This window comes from Pseudophryne corroboree, chromosome 5 (genome assembly GCF_028390025.1).
Source record: "Pseudophryne corroboree isolate aPseCor3 chromosome 5, aPseCor3.hap2, whole genome shotgun sequence".
Taxonomy (NCBI): domain Eukaryota; kingdom Metazoa; phylum Chordata; class Amphibia; order Anura; family Myobatrachidae; genus Pseudophryne; species Pseudophryne corroboree.
Window position 1 is genome coordinate 728,204,278 of NC_086448.1, and position 21,091 is coordinate 728,225,368.

The 21,091-nt window shown below is 46.8% G+C and overlaps 1 protein-coding gene across 2 annotated transcripts in view; it reads right to left on the reverse strand.

The window, feature by feature from the left end:
• WWP1 (WW domain containing E3 ubiquitin protein ligase 1) overlaps positions 1–21,091 on the reverse strand; it is a 340,005-nt gene that overhangs the window by 112,527 nt on the left and 206,387 nt on the right. For both annotated transcript variants that reach the window (XM_063924044.1, XM_063924045.1), the window contains exons 3-7: positions 10,770–10,908; positions 9,823–9,947; positions 7,691–7,822; positions 7,311–7,380; positions 6,183–6,364 (exon numbers count right to left, since the gene is read on the reverse strand). In XM_063924044.1, the coding sequence (XP_063780114.1) occupies positions 6,183–6,364; positions 7,311–7,380; positions 7,691–7,822; positions 9,823–9,947; positions 10,770–10,908 (648 nt within the window). The remainder of the gene's footprint in view (positions 1–6,182; positions 6,365–7,310; positions 7,381–7,690; positions 7,823–9,822; positions 9,948–10,769; positions 10,909–21,091) is intronic.

Genomic DNA, 21,091 nt, shown 5'->3' on the forward strand with positions numbered 1-21,091 from the left:
CCTTTAATCCTTACTAGAAGGGATGTATACACAAAATATATTTGTGTGTGCACATCTAGAACTCTTTAAACAAGGGGTATTCACGTGCGGCCCTCCAGCTGCTGCAGAACTACACATCCCAGCATGACCATTTTAGCATGGCCGAATAGCAAAACTGTGGCAGGGCATGCTGGTATGTGTAGTCCCACAGCAGTCAGAAGGTTGCATAACTATTTCTCCAGAAAATAAGATTTTACTTACCGATAAATCTATTTCTCGGAGTCCGTAGTGGATGCTGGGGTTCCTGAAAGGACCATGGGGAATAGCGGCTCCGCAGGAGACAGGGCACAAAAAGTAAAGCTTTTTCAGATCAGGTGGTGTGCACTGGCTCCTCCCCCCATGACCCCCCCCCAGACTCCAGTTAGGTACTGTGCCCGGACGAGCGTACACAATAAGGGAGGATTTTGAATCCCGGGTAAGACTCATACCAGCCACACCAATCACACCGTACAACCTGTGATCTAAACCCAGTTAACAGTATGATAACAGCGGAGCCTCTGAAAGATGGCTTCCTTCAACAATAACCCGAATTAGTTAACAATAACTATGTACAATTTATGCAGATAATCCGCACTTGGGATGGGCGCCCAGCATCCACTACGGACTCCGAGAAATAGATTTATCGGTAAGTAAAATCTTATTTTCTCTATCGTCCTAGTGGATGCTGGGGTTCCTGAAAGGACCATGGGGATTATACCAAAGCTCCCAAACGGGCGGGAGAGTGCGGATGACTCTGCAGCACCGAATGAGAGAACTCCAGGTCCTCCTTAGCCAGAGTATCAAATTTGTAAAATTTTACAAACGTGTTCTCCCCTGACCACGTAGCTGCTCGGCAAAGTTGTAATGCCGAGACCCCTCGGGCAGCCGCCCAAGATGAGCCCACCTTCCTTGTGGAGTGGGCCTTTACAGATTTAGGCTGTGGCAGGCCTGCCACAGAATGTGCAAGTTGGATTGTGCTACAGATCCAACGAGCAATCGTCTGCTTAGACGCAGGAGCACCCATCTTGTTGGGTGCATACAATATAAACAACGAGTCAGATTTTCTGACTCCAGCTGTCCTTGCAATATATATTTTTAATGCTCTGACAACGTCCAGTAACTTGGAGTCCTCCAAGTCACTTGTAGCCGCAGGCACTACAATAGGCTGGTTCAGATGAAATGCTGACACCACCTTAGGGAGAAAATGCGGACGAGTCCGCAGTTCTGCCCTGTCCGAATGGAAAATCAGATATGGGCTTTTGTAAGATAAAGCTGCCAATTCTGATACTCTCCTGGCAGAAGCCAGGGCTAGAAGCATGGTCACTTTCCAAGTGAGATATTTCAAATCCACCTTATTTAGTGGTTCAAACCAATGAGATTTTAGAAAGTCCAAAACCACATTGAGATCCCACGGTGCCACTGGAGGCACCACAGGAGGCTGTATATGCAGCACTCCCTTAACAAAAGTCTGGACTTCAGGGACTGAAGCCAATTCTTTTTGAAAGAAAATCGACAGGGCCGAAATTTGAACCTTAATAGATCCCAATTTGAGACCCATAGACAATCCTGATTGCAGGAAATGTAGGAATCGACCCAGTTGAAATTCCTCCGTCGGAGCACTCCGATCTTCGCACCACGCAACATATTTTCGCCAAATTCGGTGATAATGTTGCACGGTTACTTCCTTCCTTGCTTTAATCAAAGTAGGAATGACTTCTTCCGGCATGCCTTTTTCCTTTAGGATCCGGCGTTCAACCGCCATGCCGTCAAACGCAGCCGCGGTAAGTCTTGAAACAGACAGGGACCCTGCTGAAGCAAGTCCCTCCTTAGAGGTAGAGGCCACGGATCTTCCGTGATCATCTCTTGAAGTTCCGGGTACCAAGTCCTTCTTGGCCAATCCGGAACCACTAGTATCGTTCTTACGCCTCTTTGCCGTATAATTCTCAATACTTTTGGTATGAGAGGCAGAGGAGGAAACACATACACCGACTGGTACACCCAAGGCGTTACCAGCGCGTCCACAGCTATTGCCTGCGGATCTCTTGACCTGGCGCAATACCTGTCCAGTTTTTTGTTGAGGCGAGACGCCATCATGTCCACCATTGGTCTTTCCCAACGGGTTACCAGCATGTGGAAGACTTCTGGATGAAGTCCCCACTCTCCCGGGTGAAGATCGTGTCTGCTGAGGAAGTCTGCTTCCCAGTTGTCCACTCCCGGGATGAACACTGCTGACAGTGCTATCACATGATTCTCTGCCCAGCGAAGAATCCTTGCAGCTTCTGCCATTGCACTCCTGCTTCTTGTGCCGCCCTGTCTGTTCACATGGGCGACTGCCGTGATGTTGTCCGACTGGATCAACACCGGTTTTCCCTGAAGCAGAGGTTCTGCCTGGCTTAGAGCATTGTATATTGCTCTTAGTTCCAGAATGTTTATGTGAAGAGACGTTTCCAGGCTCGTCCATACTCCCTGGAAGTTTCTTCCTTGTGTGACTGCTCCCCAGCCTCTCAGGCTGGCGTCCGTGGTCACCAGGATCCAATCCTGTATGCCGAATCTGCGGCCCTCCAATAGATGAGGACTCTGCAACCACCACAGAAGAGACACCCTTGTCCTTGGAGACAGGGTTATCCTGCGTGGAATCTGCCGAATGGAATTGCTTCGTAAGAAGCCACCATTTTTCCCAGGACTCTTGTGCATTGATGTACAGACACCTTTCCTGGTTTTAGGAGGTTCCTGACAAGCTCGGATAACTCCTTGGCTTTTTCCTCCGGGAGAAAAACCTTTTTCTGAACCGTGTCCAGAATCATCCCTAGGAACAGCAGACGAGTTGTCGGCATTAACTGGGATTTTGGAATATTCAGAATCCACCCGTGCTGTTTTAGCACTTCTTGAGACAGTGCTAATCCCATCTCTAGCTGTTCTCTGGACCTCGCCCTTATTAGGAGATCGTCCAAGTATGGGATAATTAATATGCCTTTTCTTCGAAGAAGAATCATCATCTCGGCCATTACCTTTGTAAAGATCCGAGGTGCCGTGGACAATCCGAACGGCAGCGTCTGAAACTGATAGTGACAGTTTTGTACAACGAACCTGAGGTACCCCTGGTGTGAGGGGTAAATTGGAACGTGGAGATACGCATCCTTGATGTCCAAGGATACCATAAAGTCCCCCTCTTCCAGGTTCGCTATCACTGCTCTGAGTGACTCCATCTTGAACTTGAACTTCTTTATGTACAGGTTCAAGGACTTCAGATTTAGAATAGGCCTTACCGAGCCATCCGGCTTCGGTACCACAAAAAGAGTGGAATAATACCCCTTCCCTTGTTGTAGAAGAGGTACCTTGACTATCACCTGCTGAGAGTACAGCTTGTGAATGGCTTCCAAAACCGTCTCCCTTTCGGAGAGGGACGTTGGTAAAGCAGACTTCAGGAAACGGCGAGGTGGATCTGTCTCTAATTCCAACCTGTACCCTTGAGATATTATCTGCAGGATCCAGGGATCTACCTGCGAGTGAGCCCACTGCGCGCTGTAATTTTTGAGACGACCGCCCACCGTCCCCGAGTCCGCTTGAGAAGCCCCAGCGTCATGCTGAGGCTTTTGTAGAAGCCGGGGAGGGCTTCTGTTCCTGGGAAGGAGCTGCGTGTTGCTGTCTCTTCCCTCGACCTCTGCCTCGTGGCAGATATGAATAGCCCTTTGCTCTCTTATTTTTAAAGGAACGAAAGGGCTGCGGTTGAAAAGTCGGTGCCTTTTTCTGTTGGGGAGTGACTTGAGGTAGAAAGGTGGATTTCCCGGCTGTAGCCGTGGCCACCAAATCTGATAGACCGACTCCAAATAACTCCTCCCCTTTATACGGCAAAACTTCCATATGCCGTTTTGAATCCGCATCGCCTGTCCACTGTCGCGTCCATAAAGCTCTTCTGGCCGAAATGGACATAGCACTTACCCGTGATGCCAGTGTGCAGATATCCCTCTGTGCATCACGCATATAAAGAAATGCATCCTTTATTTGTTCTAACGACAGTAAAATATTGTCCCTGTCCAGGGTATCAATATTTTCAATCAGGGACTCTGACCAAACTACCCCAGCACTGCCCATCCAGGCAGTCGCTACAGCTGGTCGTAGTATAACACCTGCATGTGTGTATATACTTTTTTGGATATTTTTCATCCTCCTATCTGATGGATCTTTAAGTGCGGCCGTCTCAGGAGAGGGTAACGCCACTTGTTTAGATAAGCGTGTTAGCGCCTTGTCCACCCTAGGAGGTGTTTCCCAGCGCTCCCTAACCTCTGGCGGGAAAGGGTATAATGCCAATAATTTCTTTGAAATTATCAGCTTTTTATCAGGGGCAACCCACGCTTCATTACACACGTCATTTAATTCTTCTGATTCAGGAAAAACTATAGGTAGTTTTTTCATACCCCACATAATACCCTGTTTAGTGGTACCTGTAGTATCAGCTAAATGTAACGCCTCCTTCATTGCCAAAATCATATAACGTGTGGCCCTACTGGAAAATACGGTTGAATCGTCACCGTCACCACTGGAGTCAGTGCCTGCGTCTGGGTCTGTGTCGACCGACTGAGGCAAAGGGCGTTTCACAGCCCCTGACGGTGTTTGAGTCGCCTGGACAGGCACTAATTGATTGTCCGGCCGCCTCATGTCGTCAAACGACTGCTTTAGCGTGTTGACACTATCCCGTAGTTCCATAAATAAAGGCATCCATTCTGGTGTCGACTCCCTAGGGGGTGACATCCTCATATTTGGCAATTGCTCCGCCTCCACACCAATATCGTCCTCATACATGTCGACACACACGTACCGACACCCAGCAGACACACAGGGAATGCTCCTAACGAAGACAGGACCCACTAGCCCTTTGGGGAGACAGAGGGAGAGTTTGCCAGCACACACCAAAAGCGCTATATATATATCAGGGATAGCCTTATAATAAGTGCTCCCTTATAGCTGCTTTGTTATATCAAAATATCGCCATAAATTTGCCCCCCCCTCTCTGTTTTACCCTGTTTCTGTAGTGCAGTGCAGGGGAGAGACTTGGGAGCCGTCCTGACCAGCGGAGCTGTGAGAGGAAATGGCGCCGTGTGCTGAGGAGATAGGCCCCGCCCCTTTTCTGGCGGGCTCGTCTCCCGCTATTTAGAAAAATCAGGCAGGGGTTAAATATCTCCATATAGCCTCTAGGGGCTATATGTGAGGTATTTTTAGCCTTTATAGGTATTCATTTGCCTCCCAGGGCGCCCCCCTCCCAGCGCCCTGCACCCTCAGTGACTGCCGTGTGAAGTGTGCTGAGAGGAAAATGGCGCACAGCTGCAGTGCTGTGCGCTACCTTTAGAAGACTGCAGGAGTCTTCAGCCGCCGATTCTGGACCTCTTCTGACTTCAGCATCTGCAAGGGGGCCGGCGGCGCGGCTCCGGTGACCATCCAGGCTGTACCTGTGATCGTCCCTCTGGAGCTTGATGTCCAGTAGCCAAGAAGCCAATCCATCCTGCACGCAGGTGAGTTGACTCCTTCTCCCCTCAGTCCCTCGCTGCAGTGATCCTGTTGCCAGCAGGAATCACTGTAAAATAAAAAACCTAGCTAAACTTTTTCTAAGCAGCTCTTTAGGAGAGCCACCTAGATTGCACCCTTCTCGGCCGGGCACAAAAATCTAACTGGAGTCTGGGGGGGGGTCATGGGGGGAGGAGCCAGTGCACACCACCTGATCTGAAAAAGCTTTACTTTTTGTGCCCTGTCTCCTGCGGAGCCGCTATTCCCCATGGTCCTTTCAGGAACCCCAGCATCCACTAGGACGATAGAGAAATGTTATTTATATCAACAATTTATCATTCTGTGTACGAAAAGTACAAAATGCCACTAATGAGCACTAAACAAACTACGTTTCAACCTAAAGGGTTTAGTGGTGGACTGGCATATAAAGTCTATGTTGTAACCTTAGCCCCTCTGGTTCGCAGTCTTGTGACAGAGACCTGTACTAATGCCAACTAAAATGAGCCTATTGCATAACTCCTGCAATTAAAGTGCTCCATGTTCGATACACTACAAACACTCATTCCCAAGAGTGCATACCAATGTGGAGCCAGGAACAGTGCAACGGGACAGGTTGCAGATATTATCATGAAAAGCGTAGTGCAGAATGAGAAGTCTTTGCGTACCAGTTCTAGTGCCAGCCTGTGCAGTAAGCGGATTTGGTGCTGGTGTATTTTTGGGTCTGCCTGCAACGTGAGAAGGGGAGAGAGCATCGTCTCCATTTGCTATTTGTGCATTAAAGGCATTCTGATCCGCGTAACTAGATGTTGTTTCATTAGCTGCCCCGTTGGGAACGTCACCAGTAGATCTTCAAAGGAGATAGGAAAGAGAGTTATTAATTTACATCAAGAGATAAATAAACAGTAAGTGGAAACAGAGACGCGGCCCTTTAACCTTTAAGCATGAAATGAAGGGCCCTCTGGCATAAATTAAGGTACTTGTAATACTTTAAAGGCTTGTGAAAGTTCTGCAAGGGGATTTAAATAATGGAACATGACGTGTAAAGAATCAGCTGTTACACAGCATTGCACAATACCACTCCTATAAAGAAATATCAATGTTCTATATGTTGACGCAACGGATATTCAGCAATATTACAGGAAAACCTAAACAGCTTAATATTGTGAATGAGGTCTGAAATAACCCTTTACAGGTATGTAACTCCTGATACAGACATCCCCAGAGTGGTCTGTGAAATATATTGCTCTAGTGCGGCTGGTCACTGGGCAGGTAATTAGACTTAACCCCATTGTGCCTCTTCAAAGATTTTTGAAATGCAAAATGAGCTGGTATTGCTCCAAGCCTCAAGGCTGCACTTTGCCTTACAGTAGAACGGGATTAGAATAATGTTTGCCAGGCAACAATTTGGCAAGGAAGGCTGCTTTATGTGGGGTGGGCGGGTGGGGGTTCGGGACGTCTAGTTGCTCAATTAATTCATATTTTCTCAGGACAAATATCAAAGAGATTTTTTTGTTTTTACATTTTTCACACGACTGACCAGATTAGCATAATACAGAATCATTAACCGCTCATGCACCATTCTGTATCCTGGTACTGGCTGTCTCATTGTAGAACACACTAAGCACACTGTAAAGCATGTACTATCCCCCGACTGTCCCCATTCTGTAACAGGACATGCTTATTTATAGCATGGTGTAATAATGCATGTGTACCTACTGTATAGCTATACTGAGTGGCAGGCAGATACAACAGTCTATTCATAAGTGAGCAATAACAGTAAAATCCACACCAACCCTGTTCTGGCTTCCGTAGCCGTCTCCCCTCCATTCTCACGGATTGCATCACCGTTCTGCTGTATTTGTACTAAAAAGAGGGGGGAAAGAAAAGTGACCAACATGCACAGAGAGAGAGAGAACAAGATACACACAAGTAGAAAGACGCAATGAAATAGTGAGACAAAAAGAGTGAAAAAAACAAAAGAACATACAAAGAAAGAGGAATCACAAAACAAAGAGACAAACCGAGAGAGAGAAAAGATGACAGATGATGACACACAAAAAGGGAGAGACAAAAATAAGAGACGCGTACATAGAGACACACAAAGACAGATAGACACAGATAGAGATGGAGGTGTTTCAGCTGTCTAATAATCTTTACCATACACATTACTCACTGGGTACTGGGGCAGTTGTGAAGGACTCTGGTTCTACAATCAAACCATCCAAAATTACTGTCAGCTCGCCAGTTTGGACGGTGCCGTGTTTGCCATCCAATGACAATTTTAATTGCTCTTCAACTCTTTCCACTGAAAAGATAAAACAACAAGATGTAGTTGAGCAGGTAAAATAGGGTCACAAACTGTTGCTAGTAAAACAAGCTTATTGTGCTTACATCTGAGCCCAATGCAGGTCATTTACAGAGTGCTAATCATCTGCATATAAGCCTAGATTTCCACAGAGGTGCACAGGTTTAGTGTTCTTTCTAGCACCCTGCACCTTTCAAAACACGTGCAGTTTCTCTCTCCTGCCTGGGGTGTCGCTCTCTGCTCTGGTGTTTCTCAGAGCACTCTGCTCTGTATCTCACTAAAATACAGACCAGAATGTGAAGAGAAGCACCAGAGCAGAGAGCGACACCCCAGGCACGAAAGAGGAACTGCACGTGTTTTGAAAGGTGCAGGGTGCTAGAATGAACACTACATGTTTATTGTGCAAGATGGCAGCATTTGTAGAGGAGTAGAAACAAGCACAGACAGGTGGGAGGAGTTGGGCCAAGTGAAGGCTTACTCCAGTAATATATTAATAGGCGCACTGGTACACCTCATATTCTGAAGCTGTGCAGAAACAAGAGTTCATTTTTTAGAGCAAGATTAATGTAGCCACAGCCATATCCACTCCACAAAGGCAGCCCAATGCTGTTGGTCTGCAGGTCTTGTACTATGGGGGTCATTCCGAGTTGATCGTAGCTGTGCAGACATGCAGGGGGACGCCCAGCACAGGGCTAGTCCGCCCCGCATGTCAGTGCCACCCCCCCTTTCCCCCACAGAAATGCAAAAGCATCGCATAGCAGCGATGCTTTTGCATTTGAGTAACTCCTGGCCAGCGCAGCTCCTGCGTCTGGCCGGGAGAACCTCTTCGCTGCCCCCAATGGTCCGGCAACGCCTGCACCCCCTAAATGGCGTCTTAACGCCACCGTCCAGCCGCCCACCCCACCAGCGACCGCCTCTGCCTGTCAATCAGGCAGGGGCGATCGCTAGGCAACGACGGCCTTCGGCCACCCGGCGCAGTACTGACCCGATCGCATTGCCGCGATAAACTGCAGCATGCGATCGGGTCAGAATGACCCCCTATATATTTAATTTGGCACATTGTGCATTTGCACGTGTTGGCACTTTCCCAAGTAAATTTAACCTTCCTAGGATGTTCGGGTCTTTTTTGACCCAAATCAACAGACTAACGAATGTATGCTCCATTGCAACACCTTAGGAAGGTTAAAAAACAATTCGCAGAGAAACAATCGCCATGGTTAATGAACGCATTTTTTATGTGCCAACAGTATTAGGAGTCATTAGGGATAAACCGTGACCTATTTTAAGAAAAACTAGAAAGTTACTATTATTTAAACAGGAACATGGTAGAAGACGGGTGTGACGTTTAAACTTTTAAATAACATTTATCATATCCCAGGAGCGGACAGTCTGCTAATACTTTACATAACTTCTCTTGGGGCTAAATCAAAACGCAGCCAATCAATTTATTAGAAGCAAATGAGATCATAAATGTCAGCTTCATATGAAGTCCTCAGAGATACAGACACAACGTGCAACTTTCTTAGTGTCTGTAAAATAATCCAATGATGGAGAGTGTAGAATTTATTTAAAACAATCATACAGCACCAAATTGAAACAGATCTTGTGTATAGAAACTGTATTAGACTTCCAATACAATAATAAATAAGTGAAAGAAAAAGGATATTGCTGTAAAGTAACTCAGGGTCCTGTCGGCAGCGATGTGTACCCAGCCACTGTAAGTGCTATGCTTAGTTCACCGGTAACATTTGTTTCCATCATCTGAACACCACCAACATATACTTATCCGTACTGAAATGTGACTGCGGCCCCTACAGATATGTCCCAGCATTCTGCATATCTAATGTCACGGATGGCAACTGCATGTACCAAAGGGACACTTACATCTACGTCCTGTGCACCAGTGACATTAACTTACATTCCCGGCGACATTTATTTCCATTGCTCGAAGCCCAGGGAACCTTTCTGCATTCCGTGTGCACTAAGCTGCAGCCACTTACATTTTCTATTGTGTGTTTCCAAGGCTTGCTTCAGGTCAACAATGGTTTTGCCAAGCAATGCATCAGCTTTCAAAGTATGGTGGCTCCATACCTTAAATTCAAGTGTAGTTTGTGGGGTTACGTTCCTACACACAGGGGAGAAACATAATTAATATGCGGCTTGTTCTTATACAGTCTGCCTAAAACCAGAGAACAGGGTGTTATGCCATACACTGTATTAAAAATTGTGTGAACTTAACAAGGTGATAGCACTGCAAAATTAAAATACATTAAATCCTAAAGATAATTTTACTAATGTTAAACATATACGAACAACAAATACCACCATACGCAAGGCTTGCAAACATGCAGGGGACGCGGGGGTACATAGATGCCGGAGGAGGTGAGGTTCTTTAGCACCGGTAGTCTGAATCTGAGATTGAATCTATTGCTTGAGGTCTGTAGTTAGTGATTTATGTTATGGGTTTTGTACGTTCCACGGCTGACATGTATACAGTATTGACCTCTCTCTTCAATGTGTGGGAAGTTTTTTTTATCATCACTACCGATTTATTCTGGGGAGGCAATCACAAGACCGCCTGTCGGGGTCCTGGCGGTCACAATGACGGAATCCCGACAGTCGATAAAATGCCACAGGCTTTTCTCCCTCTGTGGGTGTCCACGACTCACAGAGGGAGACACCCACAGTATGTATTCCGTATTCTGTACAAGTTTTCACAGTTCTCCTACGGTATGTTAGTTGTTTCTACATATACAATTATAAAACATGTGTTAACACTCACACCAAGCACTGGACAAGTGGAGAAGTTGCCTATAGCAACAAATAAGCTTCTACCTATCATTTTATAGACTTGACTTGATAAATGCTCACTATAAATGTCACACAATGATGTAGCAGGACTATACAGATGAGAATTACAATAGTATTACATGATAATAGGACGTACACAGTTAACTGTTCCTCCCATTTAGGATTGCTGGAGCTGCTTGCTTTTGCAGTCTTCTTTGTTTCCCCCTCAACAGCCAGTTCTGTATACACTGTTGTTCCAAACCAATTCTTCTTTCTCTTCAGTTTGGCACAAGACACTAAAATAGATAAAAACAAAACATGCATTGCATTAGTGTGTTACAATTGTTCGGTTCCCCTCAGCCTCCCTCACTTAAAATGTGTAACAGCTCTACAAGTTTGTGAAATTTTAACATACTTTTCTTTTATGGGTGAGTCACAGAAACGTGTAGAAATATAGGAATTTAATACCTAACGGTAATTCCTTTTCTCCTAGTCCGTAGGGGATACTGGGATGGTAAGGGTTACCATGGGGTATAGATGGGGATCCACTGGAACCGTGGCACTCTAAATTCTTCAGTGTGCCGGCTCCTCCCCTCTATGTCCCTCCTGCAGTCTCAGTCTAGGAAAACTGTGCCCGAGGAGACGGACATACTTTGAGAGGAGGAAAACAAATAATAAAAAGTGGTGAGACAAACCAGCACACAACATAAGAGGATAGCAACGCTAACCACAACTTGAAACTAGGGACAGCAACAGCAGGACCAACAGGAAACATACAAGAACAATCCTTGCAGGAAAAGTGGAAGCACAGAGGCGGGCACCCAGTATCCCCTACGTACTAGCAGAAAAGGAATTACCGGTAGGTATTAAATTTCTATTTTCTCTCACGTCCTAGGGGATACTGGGATGGTAAGAGTTATCATGGGGATGTCCCAAAGCTCCCAGAACGGGTGGGAGAGTGTTGAGACCCCTGCAAAGCCGAGTGACCAAACTGAAGGTCCTCAGAAGCCAAGTTATCGAACTTGTAAAACTTTACAAAAGTGTTCAAATCAGACCAAGTGGCTGCTCGGCATAACTGCAAAGCCGAGACAGCACAGGCAGCTGCCCTTGAGGAAACCACAAACCTTGTGGAGTGGGCCCGAACAGAACTCGGCAGCGGTAAGGCAGCCGAAGAGTAAGCCTATTGGATAGTCATCCGGATCCAACGAGCAATGGACTGCTTTGACGCAGGACATCCAATCTTTGTAGCGTCATAGAGAACAAAAAGTGAATCCGATTTTCTGTGATGAGAAGTTCGCTTGACATAAATCCTCAAAGCTCGAACCACGTCCAAGGATTTTGAGGAAACAGACGTGTCAGACAACACCTTGGTTGGTTGATGTAAAATGCAGACACCACCTTAGGCAGAAACTAAGGGCGAGTCCTGGGCTCCGCTCTATCCTCGTGAAACACCAGGTAAGGGCTCTTACAGGATAAGGCCCCCAATCGCTGAGGCCAAGGCCAACAACATGACAGTCTTCCAAGTCAAATATTTCAAGTCCACCCGGTATAAGGGTTCAAACCACTCTGACTGCGGAAAGGTCAGGACCAAGGCGAGATCCCATGGTGCCGTGAGAGGAACAAAGGATGGCTGAAGACGAAGGACACCTTTCAGGAACGTCTGGACTTCTGGGCTAAGACAACTGTTTTTGAAAGATCTGAACCTTGACGGATCCCAAACAAAGGCCCATATCCACACCTTCTTGCAGTAAGAGCAAGAACCTTCCCAGATGAAAATCCACAGTGGAGTACTGTCGACTCTCACACCAGGAGACATACTTCTTCCAGATGCGGTGGTAATGCTTAGATGTGACACTTTCCGAGCCTGGACCATAGTTGAGATAACCCTTCCAGGAATCCCTTTTCTGGCTAAAATCTCCCTCTCAACTTCCATGCCGTCAAACGTAGCCGTGGTAAGTCTTGACAGACGAACGGCCCTTGCAGAAGATCTTCCTGAAGTGGCAGAGGCCAGGGCTCAACGAGGGACATGGCCAGGAGGTCTGGATACCAGGCCCGGCGAGGACAATTCAGCGCAATGAGAATTTCCTGTATGCTTTCCCTTTTCAGTCTTTTTAAGAGCCAGGGAATCGAAGGAATCGGAGGGAACAGATAGACGAACTTGTAAGCCCACGGTGCCGACAGGGTGTCCACCCTGAGGAACAGTCGCACTGGAGCAGTACCGGCGCAGCTTCTTGTTGAGATGAGAAGCCATCATGTTGATAAGCTGGCAGCCCCACCGCTGAACAAACAGTTGAAAACACTTGCGGGTGAAGACCCCACTCCCCCGGGTGCAGATCGTGCCTGCTGAGGAAGTCCGCTTCCCAATTGTCCACTCCTGAAACGAATATGGCAGACATGGCCATGACGTTGCGTTCTTCCCAGAGGAGTATTCTGGACACTTTTCGCATTACGGCCCTGCTTTTTGTCCCTTCTTGTTTGTTTATGTACGCCACTGCCATGACGTTGTCCGACTGTACCAGTATGGTCTGATGTTGGAGGAGAGCAGAGGCTTGTAGAAGGGCATTGTAAATCGCTCTGAGTTACAGTATGTTTGTGGGAAGAGAGGCCTCTTGTGGTGACCACCTTCCCTGGGTCACAGCACCCCAGCTGCGGAGGCTCGCATCCGTGTTAACAGAACCCAACCCAAGTTTGCATTACGAAAAGACGACCCTCTACTGGGATGGAGATCTGTAACCACCAAAATAGCGAAATTCAAGCTCTTGGAGACAGGGAAATCCGTTGGTGCATTTGCAAGTGGGAGCCCAACCATTTGTTCAGCAGATCCAGCTGGAAAGGACGGGCATGAAATCTTCTGTACTGAATTGCCTCGTACGAGGCTACCATCTTGCCCAACAATCGGCTGCAGAGATGCACCAAAATTTTCGGAGGTTTCAGAACGGATCTCACCATTGATTGAATTGTCAAGGCCTTGTCCATGGGAAGGAACACCTTCTGAGATACCGTGTCCAGGATCATCCCCAAGAACTGTAGTCTTTGCAATGGTAATAGGTGTGATTTCTGAAGATTCAGATTCTACCCGTGATCCGTCAGAAGCCGTGTAGTCAGGGCGATGCTGTCCAACAGCCGTGCTTCGGAAACAGTAAAAAAAAGTTTGGGTGAGGAACTGCGCCACTCCTATATATAACTTAGGGATTCTGGTAGCAGCTATAGAACAAGTGGTGAGTGTACAGCACCCACTGTATGAAGTATAGTATGCAAAGAAAAGCGCTCTCCTTTTCCCCTAGTCTAGGTAATAAGGCATTTGCATATGAAATTGTAGCTTAATATAGCTTAAAAATAATTATGATAATATTAAATACTCAAATGAGTTACTCATTGGAGTATTTAATATCATAATTATTTTTAAGCTATATTGAGCTACAATTTCATATGCAAATGCCTTATTACCTAGACTAGGGAAAAAGGAGAGCGCTGAACACACTTTTTCTTTCCATACTGTGCTTCGGATACAGCCTTGATGAGGAGATCGTCCAAGTATGCAATGATATTCACACCCTGTACGTGGAGGAGGAGCATCAACTCTGCCATCACCTTTGTGAATACCTGAGGTGCCGTGGATAGGCCAAAGCGTAGGGCCCGAAACTGGAAGTGATCTTCTGCAAACCTGAGGTAAGCCTGATGAGGCGGCCATATTGGGATGTGAAGGTACGCATCCTTGATATCCAGGGATACCAGGAATTCCCCCTCTTGGCCTGAAATCACCACTTTGAGGGATTCCATCTTGAATTTGAATATGGGTTCAGAAATTCGGTACCATGAACAGGCTGGAATAAAAGCCATTGTTTCTGAGTAGAGGGGGAACTGGGACAATGACCTGCATTTGTTGCAGTTGTTGTATGGCCCCTAGCAAGGTAACCTTGGACACAAGTGAAGCTGGTAAGCTGAACCTGAAAAATCTGTGAGGAGGGAGCTGCTGAAACTCCAACCAGTATCCTTGGGAGACGAGGTCTCTCACCCAAGGATCCTAGCAGGATTCTGCCCAAATATGGCTGAAACACTTGAGGTGAGCACCCACCTGAACTTCCACCGGAGGTAGGGGCCAACTGTCATGTGAAAGGCTTGGCAGAGGCAGAGCCTGAACCTTGTTCCAGGGGACCTGCAGCCACTGGTCTGCATGCTCTACCATGGTTTCATCGAGCTGTGGTAGAAGCACCTCTGGCTCTGGCCACACGAAAGGACTGGAGAGGGGCCAGGATAAGCACATCTGGCTGGAGGGGCTGCTGTCGGCAGATACTTGGACTTACTGGCAGTTGCTTGTGAAATCCACTTATTTAATTCCTTCCCAAAGAGAGCCTCCCCTGTGAAAGGAAGGTTTTCAACACCCTTTTTGGAATCGGCATCCGCCGTCCACTGTCGCAGGCACAGAGCCCTGTGTGCCGACACAGACATAGCTGTAGAACGGGAGTTGATGACGCCAATCTCCTTAATTGCCTCACTCATGAAATTTGCTGAATCCTGAATATGTTGCAGGAGAGTTAAACTCATCTTGATGCATGGTATCAAATCCCTCTATTATGTTTTATGTTACCAGACCATTTTACAATGGCCCTTGAGATCCAACCACAAGCAATGTGTGACTCCCACTGCAGTGTAAATAGATTTGAGTATTGTCTCAATTTTACGGTCAGCAGGGAGATAGCACGAGGTACAGGCAAGCACAATCTTACGTGACAGCCTGGTCACTGAGGTTAAAACCCCTTTTCAGCAGGACCCAGCGCCGAGGGCACACTGCGCCCTTATGACGCCATGTGAACCAGGGACCCGCTAAGCAGGACCCCGGTGTTAGTACTCACCACTCCAGCGTCTTCAGCTCTGTTAGGGGTGGCGGCATGCTGTTGGAGTGCGCACACCCTGGGGGTAATGCGAAACAAATCCTGAGGAGCTATGTCCTGTCAGCGGGGATACAGACCATTAACCCTTCAAGAGGTTGGTCTAGGGTCCCCCCTAAGTCCCACAACGCAGGCAGACTGGTGCCAGCCAGTGCTGCCTGGAAATAAACTAAAATAAAGTTTTGAAGAAAACTCTCTGGAGCTCCAGAGAATGCACCTGGCTCCTTGGGCACATTTTTCTAACCTGAGTCTGCAGGAGGGGCATAGAGGGGAGGAGCCAGCACACTGAAGACTTCTTTGGAGCTTCAATAAATTCACAAGGAACCAGTGACACCACTAAAGCAAGCAGCACACACACTTTACCTATGTACTGGACCCCATGATTTTCTGACAGAGGAAACCATCTTTAAATAACCTGTCCTACCTGATTTCTGTCCTAAAGATCATCAAATGTGACATTTTTAAATGAAATATGTTGGACAGATCATGTGTACACTACAGAAAGTGCATGATAATTGCTCATTGGGATGACAAATGTAATGAAGCGGCCAGATCAGATCAGACAGGTTTTTAAACAATCTTTGACACTAGGTGCTGTGTACACACTCCGCTATAATCACACTGAGCAGTGGTTCGGCCCAATAACAAGTTTAACTCTGGGTTAAAATCTGCACATCACTGCTAGCAGGATAAAGTCTGTGGGAGTAACATTATACTTTTAAGTTATAAGAGAACTTGAGTCTGATAAAGTGAAACTGGCATAGACAAATCTCCTGTAACTAACCGGATTCCTTTCAAAGCTTGCTGGCACAGAGTGGGACTGTACGTGTCACTCATATTTCATATTAGGCTGCACTAAATAAAGGTTTTAAATTCAGTTTTGTGCATTAACAAACTCTTTATCCCAGCAGTAACATTTCAAAATCTGTTTAAATGCTCTACAGATTAAAATCCCAAATCCTGGCTGATAAAGCACACAGGGCAGGCTATTACTTAATACCAAATGCGTTGGCTGAATAAGTCTGTACAGCTGCTGTAAAAAGACAGTATGCTCAATAAAAACATTTTCTAATGTTTTCATTTTTTATTTTACAAACCCACACACGCTACATTTTGGCTTTTTTTCTTTTCAAAAATCACAAGTTGAATTTAGACCAAGTTTGAGAATCACATGAAAAATATTTATAGCTTTTAAGTGGTAAGTGATAGAGCAGAGATAAACCTACCCAACTGGCACAAGAACCGATCTGTGCCAAATTTGTTAGGTATCCGGATGATGGGTCTACACTGAATGATCAACATGTCAATGGTCGACACATGAAAAAGTGGACGAGTTTTTTTGATTTTTTGTTCATACTTTACTGTTTTTTGGATTTTTTTTTTCACACTTTACTATTCACGTGGACTACAATTGGGAATTGTAACCTGGAGAGGAGCGAAGCACCTTTGCCGAAGCATGGCGAGTGAAGTGAACACCTGCCTCCGTGAAAAAATAAATAAATAACTTCTTAAAGCTGTAGCATTAACTACATGGTATAAAAAAAATAAGAATTTACTTACCGATAATTCTATTTCTCGTAGTCCGTAGTGGATGCTGGGGACTCCGTCAGGACCATGGGGTTTAGCGGCTCCGCAGGAGACAGGGCACAATAATAAAAGCTTTAGGATCAGGTGGTGTGCACTGGCTCCTCCCCCTATGACCCTCCTCCAAGCCTCAGTTAGGATACTGTGCCCGGACGAGCGTGCATAATAAGGAAGGATATTGAATCCCGGGTAAGACTCATACCAGCCACACCAATCACACCGTACAACCTGTGATCTGAACCCAGTTAACAGTATGATAACAACGAAGGAGCCTCTGAAAAGATGGCTCACAACAAGAATAACCCGATTTTTGTAACAATAACTATGTACAAGTATTGCAGACAATCCGCACTTGGGATGGGCGCCCAGCATCCACTACGGACTACGAGAAATAGAATTATCGGTAAGTAAATTCTTATTTTCTCTAACGTCCTAAGTGGATGCTGGGGACTCCGTCAGGACCATGGGGATTATACCAAAGCTCCCAAACGGGCGGGAGAGTGCGGATGACTCTGCAGCACCGAATGAGAGAACTCCAGGTCCTCCTCAGTCAGGGTGTGCCCCTGACCAAGTAGCAGCTCGGCAAAGTTGTAAAGCCGAGACCCCTCGGGCAGCCGCCCAAGATGAGCCCACTTCCTTGTGGAATGGGCTTTTACTGATTTTGGCTGTGGCAAGCCTGCCACAGAATGTGCAAGCTGAATTGTACTACAAATCCAGCGAGCAATCGTCTGCTTAGAAGCAGGAACACCCATCTTGTTGGGTGCATACAGGCTAAACAGCGAGTCAGATTTTCTGACTCCAGTCGTCCTGGAAACATATATTTTCAGGGCCCTGACAACGTCAAGTAACTTGGAGTCCTCCAAGTCCCTAGTAGCCGCAGGTACCACAATAGGTTGGTTCATGTGAAAAACAGAAAACACCTTAAGGAGAAATTGAGGACGAGTCCTCAATTCTGCCCTGTCAGAATGAAAAATTAAGTAAGGGCTTTTATATGATAAAGCCGCCCATTCTGACACACGCCTGGCTGAAGCCAGGGCTAATAGAATCTTCACCTTCCATGTGAAATATTTTAATTCCACAGTGGTGAGTGGATCAAACCAATGTGACTTTAGGAAACTCAAAACAACATTGAGATCCCAAGGTGCCACTGGGGGCACAAAAGGAGGCTGTATATGCAGTACCCCTTTTACAAACGTCTGAACTTCAGGCACTGAAGCCAGTTCTTTCTGGAAGAAATTTGACAGGGTCGAAATTTGAACCTTAATGGACCCTAATTTTAGGCCCATAGACAGTCCTGTTTTCAGGAAATGTAGGAAACGACCCAGTTGGAATTCCTCTGTAGGGACCTTCTTGGCCTCACACCACGCAACATATTTTCGCCAAATGCGGTGAAAATGTTTTGCGGTTACATCCTTCCTGGCTTCGACCAGGGTAGGGATGACTTCATCTGGAATGCCCTTTCAGGATCCGGCGTTCAACTGCCATGCCGTCAAACGCAGCCGCGGTAAGTCTTGGAACAGACAAGGTCCCTGCTGGAGCAGGTCCTTTCTTAAAGGTAGAGGCCACGGTTCTTCCGTGAGCATCTCTTGAAGTTCCGGGTACCAAGTCCTTCTTGACCCATCCGGAACCACGAGTATCGTTCTTACTCATCTCCTTCTTATGATTCTCAGTACTTTTGGTATGAGATGCATAGGAGGGAACACATACCCTGACTGGTACACCCACAGTGTTACCAGAGCGTCCACCGCTATTGCCTGAGGGTCCCTTGACCTGGCGCAATATTTGTCTAGTTTTTTGTTCAGGCGGGACGCCATCATGTCCACCTTTGGTTTTTCCCAACGGTTTACAATCATGTGGAAGACTTCCCGCTGAAGTCCCCACTCTCCCGGGTGGAGGTTATGCCTGCTGAGGAAGTTTGCTTCCCAGTTTTCCACTCCCGGAATTAACACTGCTGAGAGTGTTATCACATGATTTTTCGCCCAGCGAAGAATCCTTGCAGTTTCTGCCATTTCCCTCCTGCTTCATGTGCCGCCCTGTCTGTTTACGTGGGCGACTGCCGTGATGTTGTCCCACTGGATCAATACCGGCTGACCTTGAAGCAGAGGTCTTGCTAAGCTTAGAGCCTTGTAAATTGCCCTTAGCTCCAGTATATTTATGTGGAGAGAAGTCTCCAGACTTGATCACACTCCCTGGAAATTTTTTCCTTGTGTGACTGCTCCCCAGCCACTCAGGCTGGCATCCGTGGTCACCAGGACCCAGTCCTGAATGTCGAATCTGCGGCCCTTTCATAGATGAGCACTCTGCAGCCACCGCAGAAGAAAACACCCTTGTCCTTGGAGACAGGGTTATCCGCTGATGCATCTGAAGATGCGATCCGGACCATTTTCCCAGCAGATTCCACTGAAAGGTTCTTGCGTGAAATCTACCGAATGGGATCGCTTTGTAAGAAACCACCATTTTTCACAGGACCCTTGTGCAATGATGCACTGATACTTTTCCTGGTTTTAGGAGGTTCCTGACTAGCTCGGATAACTCCCTGGTCTTCTTCTCCGGGAGAAAACATCCTTTTCTGGACTGTGTCCAGAATCATTCCTAGGAACATTAGACGTGTCGTCGGAAAAAGCTGCGATTTTGGAATATTTAGAATCCACTCGTGCTGTCGTAGAACTACTTGAGATAGTGCTACTCCGACCGCCAACTGTTCTCTGGACCTTGCCCTTATCAGGAAAGCGTCCATATTTCTTTTATGAAGAATCATCATTTCGGCCATTACCATGGTAAAGACCCGGGGTGCCGTGGACAATCCAAACGGCAGCGTCTGAACTGATAGTGACAGTTCTGTACCACGAACCTGAGATACCCTTGGTGAGAAGGGCAAAATTTGGACATGTAGGTAAGCGTCCCTGATATCCAGTGACACCATATCGTCCTGGTTCGCTATCACTGCTCTGAGTGACTCCATCTTGATTTGAACCCTTGTATGTAATTGTTCAAATCTTTTAGATCTCACCGAGCCGTTTGGCTTCAGTACCACAATATAGTGTGGAATAATACCCCTTCCCTTGTTGTAGGAGGGGTACTTTGATTATCACCTGCTGGGAATACAGCCTGTGAATTTTTTTCCAATACTGCCTCCCTGTCGGAGGGAGACGTTGGTAAAGCAGACTTCAGGAACTTGTGAGGGGAAGACGTCTCGAATTTCCAATGTACACCTGGGATACTACGTGTAGGATCCAGGAGTCCACTTGCGAGTGAGCCCACTGCGTGCTGAAACTCTTGAGATGACCCCCCACCGCACCTGAGTCCGCTTGTATGGCCCCAGCGTCATGCTGCGGACTTGGCAGAAGCTGTGGAGGACTTCTGTTCCTGGGAATGGGCTGCCTGCTGCAGTCTTCTTCCCTTTCCTCTAACCCTGGGCAGATATGACTGGCCTTTTGCCCGCCTGCCTTTATGGGTACGAAAGGACTGAGACTGAAAAGACTGTGTCCTTTTCTGCTGAGATGTGACTTGGGGTAACAAAAGTGGATTTTCCAGCTGTTGCCATGGCCACCAGGTCCGATGGACCGCCCCTTTATACGGCAATACTTCCATGTGCCGTCTGGAATCTGCATCACCTGACCACTGTCGTGTCTATAAACATCGTCTGGCAGATATGGACATCACATCTACTCTTGATGCCAGAATGCAAATATCCCTCTGCGCATCTCGCATATATAGAAATGCATCCTTAAAATGCTCTATAGTCAATAAAATATTGTTCCTGTCAAGGGTATCAATATTTTCAGTCAGGAAATCCGACCAAGCCCCCCCAGCGCTGCACATCCAGGCTGAGGCGATTGCTGGTCGTAGTATAACACCAGTATGTGTGTATATACTTTTTAGGATATTTTTCAGCTTCCTATCAGCTGGCTCTTTGAGGGCGGCCGTATCTGGAGACGGTAACGCCACTTGTTTTTATAAGCGTGTGAGCGCCTTATCCACCCTAAGGTGTGTTTCCCAACTCGCC